This window comes from Syngnathus floridae, chromosome 6 (genome assembly GCF_059516105.1).
Source record: "Syngnathus floridae isolate MCC-2025c chromosome 6, RoL_Sflo_1.0, whole genome shotgun sequence".
NCBI lineage: Eukaryota > Metazoa > Chordata > Actinopteri > Syngnathiformes > Syngnathidae > Syngnathus > Syngnathus floridae.
In genome coordinates, this window is record NC_142418.1 from 3,065,534 (window position 1) to 3,077,749 (window position 12,216).

General features: G+C 38.8%; 1 protein-coding gene and 1 long non-coding RNA gene across 7 annotated transcripts in view; one reads left to right on the plus strand and one right to left on the minus strand.

Moving 5' to 3' along the window:
- The window catches only part of cdk10 (cyclin dependent kinase 10), a 65,948-nt gene that overhangs the window by 34,624 nt on the left and 19,108 nt on the right, over window positions 1-12,216 (plus strand). For all 6 annotated transcript variants that reach the window (XM_088377800.1, XM_088377798.1, XM_088377799.1 and 3 more), the window contains 3 exons: window positions 1,679-1,746; window positions 3,370-3,422; window positions 9,714-9,783. In XM_088377800.1, coding sequence (XP_088233926.1) covers window positions 1,679-1,746; window positions 3,370-3,422; window positions 9,714-9,783 — 191 coding nt within the window. The remainder of the gene's footprint in view (window positions 1-1,678; window positions 1,747-3,369; window positions 3,423-9,713; window positions 9,784-12,216) is intronic.
- LOC148395946 (uncharacterized) overlaps window positions 7,698-12,216 on the minus strand; it is a 36,753-nt gene continuing 32,234 nt past the window's right edge. The window contains exon 3 of the long non-coding RNA XR_015858923.1: window positions 7,698-11,433. This is a non-coding gene — a long non-coding RNA (uncharacterized LOC148395946). The remainder of the gene's footprint in view (window positions 11,434-12,216) is intronic.

Genomic DNA, 12,216 nt, shown 5'->3' on the forward strand with positions numbered 1-12,216 from the left:
TTCTGTTTTTCGCTTCTAATTCCTACGTTATTTGACAGATTCAACCCTTTCCAACTTTAAAGTTCACCCTATGTTTATCATATTCACCCCCACCCCACTTCCATTATGCTTACCTAATTCACCCCTTCACCCCCAATTCCACAGTGTGGCGGCCATCTTAGAGTGCCCCAGAATAAACACGAAGTGGACCGGAAGTGCCCCAAAACAAACAGGAAGTGCCCCAAAATGAACAGGAAATGAACCGGAAGTGCCCCAAAATGAACAGGAAGTAAACCGGAAGTGCCCCAAACCAAACTGGAAGTGATCTCAATTGAACCAGACGAGCACCCAAATAAACCGGAAGTGACCTAAAATAAACCGGAAAGGCCTTAAATTGAATCGGAAGTGCCCCAAATAAACTGGAGGTGGCCTGAATTGAGTCGGTTTCAACTTTAGGATTACAAAGTGGCTACTAACATGTAGTTTTCTTTTTGTTCATAATTTCAATAGTTTGGCACTATTTTTTACTAACTTGTAAAATCTTCATCCGATTCAACCAGCTTCAACTTACTAACCTGTAGTTTTTGTTTTGTTTTAGATTTCAAATTATTTTGGTGCATTTTTTCTAAAAATGCTCATGTTTTCCCCATTCATTCTCTATGGTGCATTTAACATCTGATCTAACTTCTTAATTTTTTTTCCGATTCAATCCAAAGGGTTATTGACCTGTAGTTTTCGTTTTGTTCATTTCACAATTTTTTGGCGCATCTTTCTCTAAACCAGGGGTTGGGAACCTTTTTGGCGGACCGAGCCATAAATACCCATTTTTTAAAAATAATTTTTCGTGAGAGCTATACCATTTAAAAAAAAAACGATAGGTTAAATACAATTAAATGCATGTATTCTAATTAAGACTAACGATTTTTGAGTGCACTAATGCATTCTTTTTAATAACGTTTTTAATGTCGTCAAAAGAGCCATATCTGGCTCGCAAGCCATAGGTTCCCGACCCCTGCTCTAAACATTCAATTTTTGCCCCATTCAACCTATCCATTTTTCAACGATAGGTTAAATACAATTAAATGCATGTATTCTAATTAAGACTAACGATTTTTGAGTGCACTAATGTATTCTTTTTAATAACGTTTTTAATGTCGTCAAAAGAGCCATATCTGGCTCGCAAGCCATAGGTTCCCGACCCCTGCTCTAAACATTCAATTTTTTCCCCATTCATTCACTATGGCGCATTCAACATTTGCTCTAACTTCTAAATTTGTTGTCTAATTCCCCTTTCAACTTCACTGTCATTTGAAATCATTCTGTAGCATTCCAGTATTTATTCAGCTTCCATGCCTTCACATGCAATTTCTCCAGAAATTGCAAATTCTAGTTGGACTGAGCTGCTCAATAAACCTAACCCCAGTGAACCTGCAGGCCCTGACGTTTAGACACCCTGGAGAAAATACTTGAATACAGCATTTGTTTTTAATACATTCTCTGCCTGCAGACTTTGTTTTGAATGATGTGAATCTTGAAATAAGTCTTACATTTAGTTTATAATGGTCTTAAAAAGTTTCATTTTATTTGGTGAATTCTACAGAAACCCTGTTAATGTCATTTTTAAAGAAATTGTCCAATTATTGCAGAGATGTGTGTTGATTTTGAAGAGTTGTAATTATTTTTCTTCCATTTTTTTCAGGTGAAATGTATCATACTGCAATTGTTGAGAGGGTTGTGCTATCTCCATCACAATTTCATCATTCACAGGTCAATCAATGTCAGTTATTGTACTTTTACTCTCGCTTGCCCATTTTATCTTATTTTGAACTCAAGTCAGTGAGACTTAGTTGTTTCTCTCTTTGTACATTTACAAACATAATCCCTTTTGAACGAAACCTGGTTGAACTGAGAGAAAATCTTCACATCCAGTGAAAATAAATGTCTTGTGACCAAGTGACGTCAACTAAGAGCTTGCCCTGTACAGCAGCCATATATGTTCTTTAAAATACTGTTGTCTCTCTATATGATTGTTTTTTTGTTGAGCCTACAGTTTACAAATTGTTTATGAAGTTAGAATTTTTTTCAACAATATTTATTTACATTTTTTTCACAGTACAACTACAGTGGTACCTCCACTTACCAACGCCTATACTTACAAACTTTTTGAGGTATGAACCGGATTTTTTTGCATGTACTTACGAACAACATTTCGACTTCCGAACCGGCGCCCCAACCCCCACATCACCCTTGTCTCCTTTGCTCGGCTATTCCCCGTTCGTCTTGGCGTGTTAGCAGTCTAAAAGACAAGTACCGTATTTTCTACACCAAAAGGTGTACCTAAAAGCCTTTAATTTTCTCAAAAAACGAAGGTGCGCCTTTTAATGAGGTGCGCCTTTTGAGTAGACCGAATTTCAAAATCTGTAATGTTGTTTTATGTGGCTTCCGCCACACAGAGACGTAACATACTAGCGTAATATGTAGACCCGATGAACCAATCGGAGGACATTACATTTTACGCAGATCGGGGTGGAAAACCAATCAGAGGTTTCTACATAACACGTAGAGTACGTAACTCCACTGCCATTGATAAATAAATACTATCGTTTGTGCAAAGCAAACAGCACTAGGACCCCCTAAAATTCATTCGACAGAGACATGCTTTTGAGCCACAACTCAAGCTTTCTGGAAAGCCGGGATCATTGCCGAAAAATAATGTGACGACGACAAGATAATGACAAGAGGGATCTTGTAATGTTTGATGGCGGGGACTGTACCAGCTTGTTTTCAATAAAAATATGAAGAACACACTTGTGTTTGTCAATTTGCATCTTTAGACGCTAGTTTTTTTTTCTTTTTTTAAGTTGTCACTAGTGTTCTGCAAAAGGTGCGTTCATTGACAACTTACACAGTCGGAAAACTCATTTATTGCACCAAAAAGCAATGACGAGTATGTGACCACATTGCAGGGAGATCGAGGAAGCATACAATAATTTTATTAGCCTGACTTTTTCTATATCTTCTTGGAGGTAGTTTTAGCAAGTGTAGAAAATTAGACCAGGTTCCCCCCTCCCCCAAGCAAAGTTAGGAGGTCAATAATAATGTGACATTTGTTATAAAGGTTTGAAAACCTAAAAATAAAACCGTTGTTTTGGTTTTCTGTATGTTTTACACAGAGTAATACGGCAAAAGTCTGACTTTTGGGATTGTCCTGCACGCATTATTTGCTTTTATATTGATCCCTATGAGAAACATTGCTTCTACTCACAAACCTTCCACTTACAAACCCAATATCGGAATAAATTAAGTTCGTAAGTAGAGGTACCACTGCAATTAAGTATTTTGGGTTGTTACAAGTCTGTGGCATTGAAATTATGATTTTGTTATTATCAGGGACCTAAAAGTGTCTAATCTGCTGATGACAGACAAAGGCTGTGTTAAAATAGGTAAGTAAACATACTTCCATCACTCACAATCACACCAGTGACTTGTTTAGATAACCTGCCTGATTTAAAAATAATCATATTTTTTGCATTTTGAAATGCTTCTCCATATAACAAAAATCACATTATTCATGCAATGTATCCTAATACATATATATTTAAGTGGACCTATGTTTTTTTTTTATTGAAATGCTATGGGTAAGACTTAGCTTGCTTATTTGATATATTAGCTTTAAACAGAGCAAAACAGAGTAAAACCAAGTTTAAAATGCTTCTCCATATAACAAAGATCTCATTATTCATGCATGTATCCTAACGCATATATATTTAAGTGGACCTAAGTTTTTTTGATTGAAACGCTATGGTTAAGACTTAGCTTGCACCAACAAAGTTTATTTTGATACATTAGCTTCCAGAGAAAAACAGAATAAAACCAAGTTTAAAATGAGTTAATGTGATTTAATAATTAAGGAGCATCTTATAAAATGTATCTTTATCTTTTAACTGAATTTAAATTTAGTTCAACCCAATTTATAGGGAAGATTGTAGACCACACCACAATAACACCACAGTAAAGCCTTGTGTGTCAACTTATTTAATTTATTTTTTGTTTTCTATAAAGCATCACAGCCAGTATTTCACTGAGCGACGAAGGTTTGGTTTCCAAGTGTATGCACACACATATGCAGACTTTTCCTGCTCAGTAAGCTATGGGCACAGACATACATACAGTGGGGCAAAAAAGTATTTACCGTATTTTTCGGACTATAAGTCGCGTTTTTTTTTTTTTTTTCATAGTTTGGGGTTGTTTACATAAAGGACAAAGATTCGATCACGGGATGACGAAGATGACGAAGGGCTCCACGTACTACCGGCATCATTAGCGGCTTTGTTTGTAAATGACACGGAGGACGAAGAGTTTGAAGGATTTAATGATTTGGAGTGACACATAAGGTTTGAAAAACCATTATGGCTTTTATGCACGCCCGGTCCTACTCTACGAAGCTCTCTTTCACCTCCGTGGATTGAAGTCGGGGTCCGGCGCTCAGCTGGGTGGCTGTCCAAGGACGGTAGATGGGGCTCGGACATGGCTTTTATGCACGCCCGGTCCTACTCTACGGAGCTCTCTTTCACCTCCATGGATGGAAGTCGGGGGCCAGTGCTCGGCCGGGTGGCTGTCCGCGGACGCTGGATGGGGCTCGGACATGGCTTTTACGCACGCACGGTCCGATTCTATGAGCTCTCTTCCACCTCCGTGGGTGGAAGTGCCACCTCCGGGGATGGAAGTCCACACCACCACACGCCTGGAAGTCCACGCCGGTGCTTGGGGCCGTGTGGCGGTGAACTATTTATGTTATATGTATTTGATATATTTTATTTCGTGTGGCAACTTGTATAAGTTTTTATCGTTACAGTTCAGTAGTTGTTGGCTCGTTGAACTCTTGTTTTGTTAAATAAAGACCGGTTAACAAACCCACGTCTTTCCTTGTACTTTGTTAATGCTACAATATAGTTATATATTAGATCTGTGGAATAACGACGAGGCTGACGTCAGGGCGCACGCGCGGCGTTGTTGAAAAAGGATGAGGAATTTGATCGATGGATTTAATGATTTGGAGTGAAACAGATGGTTTGATAATATTATTGCTTATATAATAGTTATTTGATATATAATTTATATATCGTTATATGGGCCTGTGGAATATTTTGAAGTGCAAGCACCGTCAGCGGCGCGCACCCATTGTTGACAAAGGCTGATCGATGGATTTAATGAATAGGAGTGACACAGATGGTTTTATAAATGTATTATTTATGTAATAGTTATTTGAATAACTCTGAATGTTACATCAGACCCGTTCTCAGCTCTTCGTTTGTGTTTGTCACGTTAGCATACCTATCGTTTAGCCTGTTGTTGCTCGTTCATGTCTGTTCTTGGTGTTGGATTTTGTCGAATAAATTTCCCCCAAAATGCGACCTATACTCCGGAGTGACTTGTATATGTTTTTTTTCACATTATTGTGCATTTTATGGCTAATGCGACCTATATTCCGGAGCGACTTTTAGTCCGAAAAATACGGTAGTCAGCCACCAATCGTGGAAGTTCTCCCACTTACAAGATGAAAGATGCCTGTAATTTTCATCATAGGTACACTTCAACTATGAAAGACAAAATAGAAAAAAAATTCGGAAAATCACATTGTCTGATTTTTAAGGAATTTATTTGCAAATTTAGGGTGGAAAATAAGTATTATGTCAATAACTTTGTTGGCAATGACAGAGAACAAACATTTTCTTTAAGTCTTCACAAGGTTTTCACACATTGTTGCTAGTATTTTGGCCCATTCCTCCATGCAGATCTCCTCTAGAGCAGTGATGTTTTGGGGCTGGTGGGGATGGTTATTTTCTACCATCATTTGCAAATAAAATCTTTCAAAATCAGACAATGTGATTTTATGGATTTTTTAAATTTATTTTGTCTGTCCTAGTTGAAGTGTACCTATGAATTACAGGCATTTGTCATCTTTTAAGTGGGAGAACTTGCACAATTGGTGGCTGACTAAATACTTTTTTGCCCCACTGTACATGTATGCATGTTAGGTTGTCACCAAAGATATTATCAAAGTTGCACATGGGAGACTTTCAGGCATAGATGACTGATACTGGCAAGGTTAAGATACGGCTACTCCAATCTGACCATGCTCAATCTATCTAAGGGAGCAGAGGCTGCATCAGAGTTAGCAGCCAAGGAAGCAGAAAAGAAGAAAAACAAAAGGAAAGTATTGAATTTATAGAATAAATGCAGGGAAAGGAACTCAAAAACGTGAACTAGAAAAGATACAAGCGGAAAGAAATGTAAGGGCTTTTTGAGCCAGACCAATGCCATATAATCAAGAGATTAAAAGTGAGAGCAATGTACACATCTTTATTGACACAAGCGGAGTGGCTCAGAAGCTATACACAGTTTCTTCTACTATCTAAGTTTCTAACCGTAATATGGTGTCCATCTCATTGCCTCCGTCAGGCATTCTTTATTACGCACAAGCATTACAGGACAGTATCACCATGAAAACGGACTGCCAATGCCAGAGCCCTCCACATTCACTGGTGGTCCAATACAATGGAAAGCCTCATTTAATGCACTCATAGATTAAAAAAAATACCTGCTTACAAACTGCAGTAGTAAGGGTTGGCAAAATGGCCAAGGGAAGGACTCGACGGGATTCAGGACATATGCTGATTCCATGTTGCAAAACTTAAACATGCCTCATTTAAACATTGTCAATGATTGTGAAGAGAAACAAAAACATGTTTAAAAGCTACTTGACTGGACTGTTGCGAGGTGGAAATGTCATGCTACTACATTCATGAAAGAAAGTGGTAAGTTTCAAAGTTGAAGGACTTTGCTGAGTTCATGTCGTTTAAAGCGGAGATTATCTGCAACCCTATCATATATGTAATTTCAAGCTCTCCACTCAATGGACTACTCCCCAAACTCCAGTAAAACCTATCAAAAAGAAAAAAACACGGAAGTCCGGTTCAAGAGCCACCGCCGGATATACACTCGGGTATACACGTATTGAGTGGCAATTGGAGTTTTGGAACATGGCGAAATGGAAGCGATCGGCTTTCAAGCAGCTTACAATCGAGCAAACAATTGCTCTTCGTGAGTGCGATAGAGCAAAACGATTCATCAAATTTAGAGAAGGTGGCTGTAAGTACGCGACAGACACGGAAGTCCGCATCACAAGCCACCGCCAGTTCAGGCATACACGTGTTTTGTGCCACAGTTTGGATGAGTCGCCGTCATTTGACGAGTATTCTGATGCGGGATACAGTGACCCACAAATACATCTCTTGTAAATAGCAAAACACGCACACGCATTGTGAGCACACACGCAAACATCTCTAAAAATACACACATGCAAACATCTCTGTAAATAGCCCAAAATTTGTAAATAAGTTGTTAAATGTGAAAATGTTGCAGAGTGCGCACGATATCAAATATGTAAATACCGTATTGGCCCGGATATAAGACGACCCTTATTATAAGACGACCCCCTCTTTTTCAAGACTCAAGTTTGAAAAAAGACTTTTTGAACACCAAATTTAATTTTTATACAGAAAATAGTTACAGTACATCTGAAACAAATGATTATAACAATATATTCGAGAGAAAAAGCATGTTATTTTGCCTCATTTAAATCATGCAAAAACTGTCTATCATCTTAATATCTAAAAATTTAAATATGTAAAATAAAGTGCAATCACATTTGTAAATCAAGTCAAGTCAAGTCAAGTTTATTTGTATAGCCCTAAATCACAAACAGTCTCAAAGGGCTTCACATAGACAAAAATTGACAATTATTCTCAAAGCATCCCCTGATCTTAAGCTCCCAAAAGGGCAAGGAAAAACTCAAAAAAACCCTACCAGGGGAAAATGAGAAACCTTGAGAAGGGACCACAGATGGAAGGATCCCCCTTTCAGGATCACCAGGTTGTAATGGATGCAGAGAGGGCACAAGTCATACATAATATGAAATCAATGAAAAAATGGATGTCGGAGGTGCCCTCGATTGTTCTGGCAGTGTCTTCAAGGAGGTTGAGCTGCAGTTTCCTCATCTTGAATTGGTCCCCGAGAATCCAGCTAGCCGTGATCAGCTTTTGCGCCACCTAACCCTCCCAGCCAAGGAGCGGGGTGGGGAGAGAGAACAAAAACAAACTCCGGCCGAATCGGCCACTACAAGTTAGTTAAAGGCCATCTCATAGAAACGTGTCTTAAATGTTTCTACTGAGGTAGCAGTTCTAATATCCATTGGTAGGGCTCTGGAGCCTGAATAGAGAATGCTCTAGAACCTGCAGACATTTTCTTGGCCCTCGGTGTAACTAAAAGACTAGCATTTTGCGAACGAAGGTTACGAGACGGAACATAAGGAACGACTAGGTCGACGAGATATGAAGGCGCTAAGCCATGCAGTGATTTATAGGTTCGTAGAAGAACCTTGAAGTCACATCTTAAATGGACCGGGAGCCAATGTAAGTTGGCTATTATTGGGGTAATGTGATCAAATTTTCTTGTCCGTGAGAGCAGCCTCACAGCAGCATCTGTGCGCAGGGAGCTTAATTTGGTCCAATCACGCAACCGCAGCGCACCAGGGGCTCACTGTTGCATTGCTTTAAGAGCGTCTTTCTGTTTTAGGATGGCTTTACTGCTCCCACTTGCTTTCTTTGGAGGCATGATTAGGGGTTAATACAATCCTCAAAGTAACGAAAATACAATAACGAACGGAGTCAGTCGGCATCCGGGCCGCGCAGTCGGATTTTCTCGGGTCCTTTCCACTCATCTCGCGAGGTTCGACCTCTGAATTTTGTTCGACAACCGAAGCAAAAAAATCTCGAATTTTTCGTTCGGACTCCGATTTGTTCGAGAATCGGGACGTTCGAAAACCGAGGTTTGACTGTACAGTTTATAACTTTTGTGTGATCTCAAGCTTACCGTTTTACTGTGGCTGTCGTTTTCATAAATTGAAGGAGCTAAACCATCAACGAAACGGCATCTTTCTGCAAATCTGGGAACACTGCTTAAAAAATGAAATTTGACCAGGCACTTTGAGGTTCTGATGGGCAATGAGTTGTGTGGATTGACGCATCCAACAACTGAACATTTTGATCTTTCCACTTCGGCATCCTTGAGTTGTTGGACTACAACAGTCTCTTAGTAACAAAGTTGCCGCATTTGCGAAACCGTGTGGTTACCATTACCTTATTTGGTAGTCCCGCTCCAAAGGATGGGACGTAATAGATAAAAATAAGTAATAGAAAATGGAGAAATCTGAACGGAGTAAAAAATAGCCCCTAAACAGATCACAAAAGTATCTCTGCAACACCTAGAGGGATAGAGTACACTTTTCTTCAATCTTGTAGACTCAAAGTGCACAATAAACGAATATAAAAGCAAAAAAAAGTGGATTTTCAATGTCTTTTTTAAAGCCAGAAATTTACCATTTATAATGACTTTTCTTTTGTGTATGCTTTGGTGTATTTTTTAATTTCCCCTGTGGGATGAATAAAGTATGTAATTACTATACACTTTGTATCTATGATGATGAATAAAGTTTTAACTCTATTTCATCTCTTATTTATTTATGCGCTTTTAAACACTCATCCCCAGCTATTGAATTGAAACTGTTGCTCCATGGTTAAATCCTTGTTAATTAAATGTTTATTCTTCAAATCACAAAGTGGTTTGATTTTGTGAAATGTGCTTTTCTCAGATACATTTCTTTTTGTCCTCAGCTGATTTCGGGTTAGCTCGCAGGTATGGTGTCCCCCAGCAACCCATGACGCCCAGGGTGGTTACACTGTGGTGAGTGTCTTTTGGTTGAATAACTAATGTATGTGATGAGATAATTTTTATGCTGCCTTTTTTGTGTCCTGCCCTCCATAATTATGCACAGTTGTGTTCTTAAGCTAATGATATGTTTTTTTCTCAATAATGTAGGACCAAAATACAAACTAGAACTGCGAGCAGTTATAAAAGGTCCTCGCAGCCCTGGCAATGTCGGGGTACTGGCATGTTTGGATACTAGCATATTGAAATTACATTTATTTTTTAAATTAAGTATATCAGACTAAAAGCTAAAACATGACCTTAATAAAAAATAAAAGGCCAAAAATCTCAAAGGAAATAGAAAACGGCTGACTCCCTGTTGAATTTAGACGAGCGCTCCAGAGACTTTTCTTAGATCTCGGGCTGTTACACAGTATCTCTGTCTCCAATTTTTGGTGAATAAATGCTGTTTCATTTAAAATTTGTAAAAGGTGCACATTATAATTTAAAAGTAAAAAGTATTTAGTGCTATGTGTGTGCCATTTAAGAAAATCTGAGGGTTTTTTATTTATTTATTAAGTAAACAGTATGTGTCCACAACAATAATGCTATGTGTAATCCGTAAAGATATGACCTCCATAAAAGGCCAAAAATGGGGCCTATTTGAAAAAAAAAATCTAAATGGTGGACTTCCTGTTACTTTTAGCAAATTGCTCAAAAATACGTTTTTGTAGGTCTTTTCCTGTTGCACATACCACCAAAATTTCGTAGCTCTGAATTTAGGGGGGGGCACTGAGTCACTTTTTAAAAATTGCACTATAAACTAATAGAATATTGACGAATTTGCCGATTCTGATGTGTATGTAAAGTTTCATGAGTGTTTGTTCATTTTTAGACCCTCAAACTTGTTGTTTTCATAGGGAACTCTGCGTTTTCACGTTTCATCAAAATTCAAGAACTTTGTGTTTTAGCATCATAAAGGACTAAACAGTCTTCCAAGCAAATATTAAGTAGTTTATTTTCTACAGCCAGTAGATGACACTACCATTCTGATGAGAAAATACGTCTGTGGATGTCATCAGGCCAAGACTATCATCAAATGTGTAAAATGCGCAGATAGCATCATCTGGGTCAAGTTACAAGTTTTATAGTGAAGGGCAAAATCAGACTTGGCGCCATTTGCTGAAAGGTCACAAAATTCGACGTAGAGCATGATCAAGGTCTGTTTTTACTAATTTGCGTGGTACAGTACACCAAAGTGTATTTTTTATTGCCACTAGGTGGCACTATAGAAGAATATAAAAGAATATTATATAGACGTCTTCAGGTCACGACTATTTATGTACGTATATGTGATATTTTTTGGATGATGTGCAGTGGAGATGAAATTTTCCTCGAGTGTCAAAGGAAATATAAAAATCTAATTTGATGCCCCGCTGCTATCATATAGTGGATAAAAGTCAGTTGGACTCTAGAACGGTGGTTCCCAACCTTTTTTGCGCCACGGACCAGTTACATGTCAGACAATATTTTCACGGACCGACCTTTATATAAATATATAAATAAATAAATACATTTATAATAAAAAAAATGCATAAAAATAAAACTCACCATTAAGTATCTGCTCCGTAGCTTTGCGGGCTCGACTGGGGAAACATGTTACATGACCCGGACGAGCATCTTGACCTAAATTAATTGATCGTTGATATAAAAAAAAAAAAATTAAAAAAAATTCTGTGCGGCCTGGTACCAAATGACCCACGGACTGGTACTGGTGGTTGGGGACCTCTGCTCTCGGGTGCAAAAGTATGACCTCTGTAAATGTGTGAAAATGGGCCAAAATTGGACAAAATTCAACTTTTTTTCCTGTTAATTTTTTTACTAAGCATCAATTGACTTATTTGTACATCTTGGGATGCTACACATGCCTACCAATTTTTATAGGTCTCGGACAAACGGGCAGAGAATAGGTTTCATTTTTCCACTCTAGATGACACTACAAAGCTATTTTAATTTTATTGTTTATGACAGCTTTTAAATATCAAAGCATTCACCAAGGTCGAAGTGTGCGCAAACTTTTGTTACCATAATTGTATTTAGTCTTTCTTTTGGAAAAATACAAATATCCATCCATCCATCTTCTTCCGCTTATCCGGGGTCGGGTCGTGGGGGCAGCAGCATTAGGAGGGACTCCCAGACTTCCCTCTCCCCAGCCACTTCATCCAGCTTATTCCGGGGGATCCCAAGGCGTTCCCAGGCCAGCTGAGAGACATAGTCTCTCCAGCGCGTCCTTGGTCATCCCCGTGGTCTCCTACCAGCGGGACATGCCCGGAACACCTCCCCAGGGAGGGGTCCAGGAGACATCCTGATGAGATGCCTGAGCCACCTCATCTGGCTCCTCTCAACGTGGAGGAGCAGCGGCTCTACTCAGAGTCTCTCCCTGATGAAGCTTCTCACCTTATCTCTAGG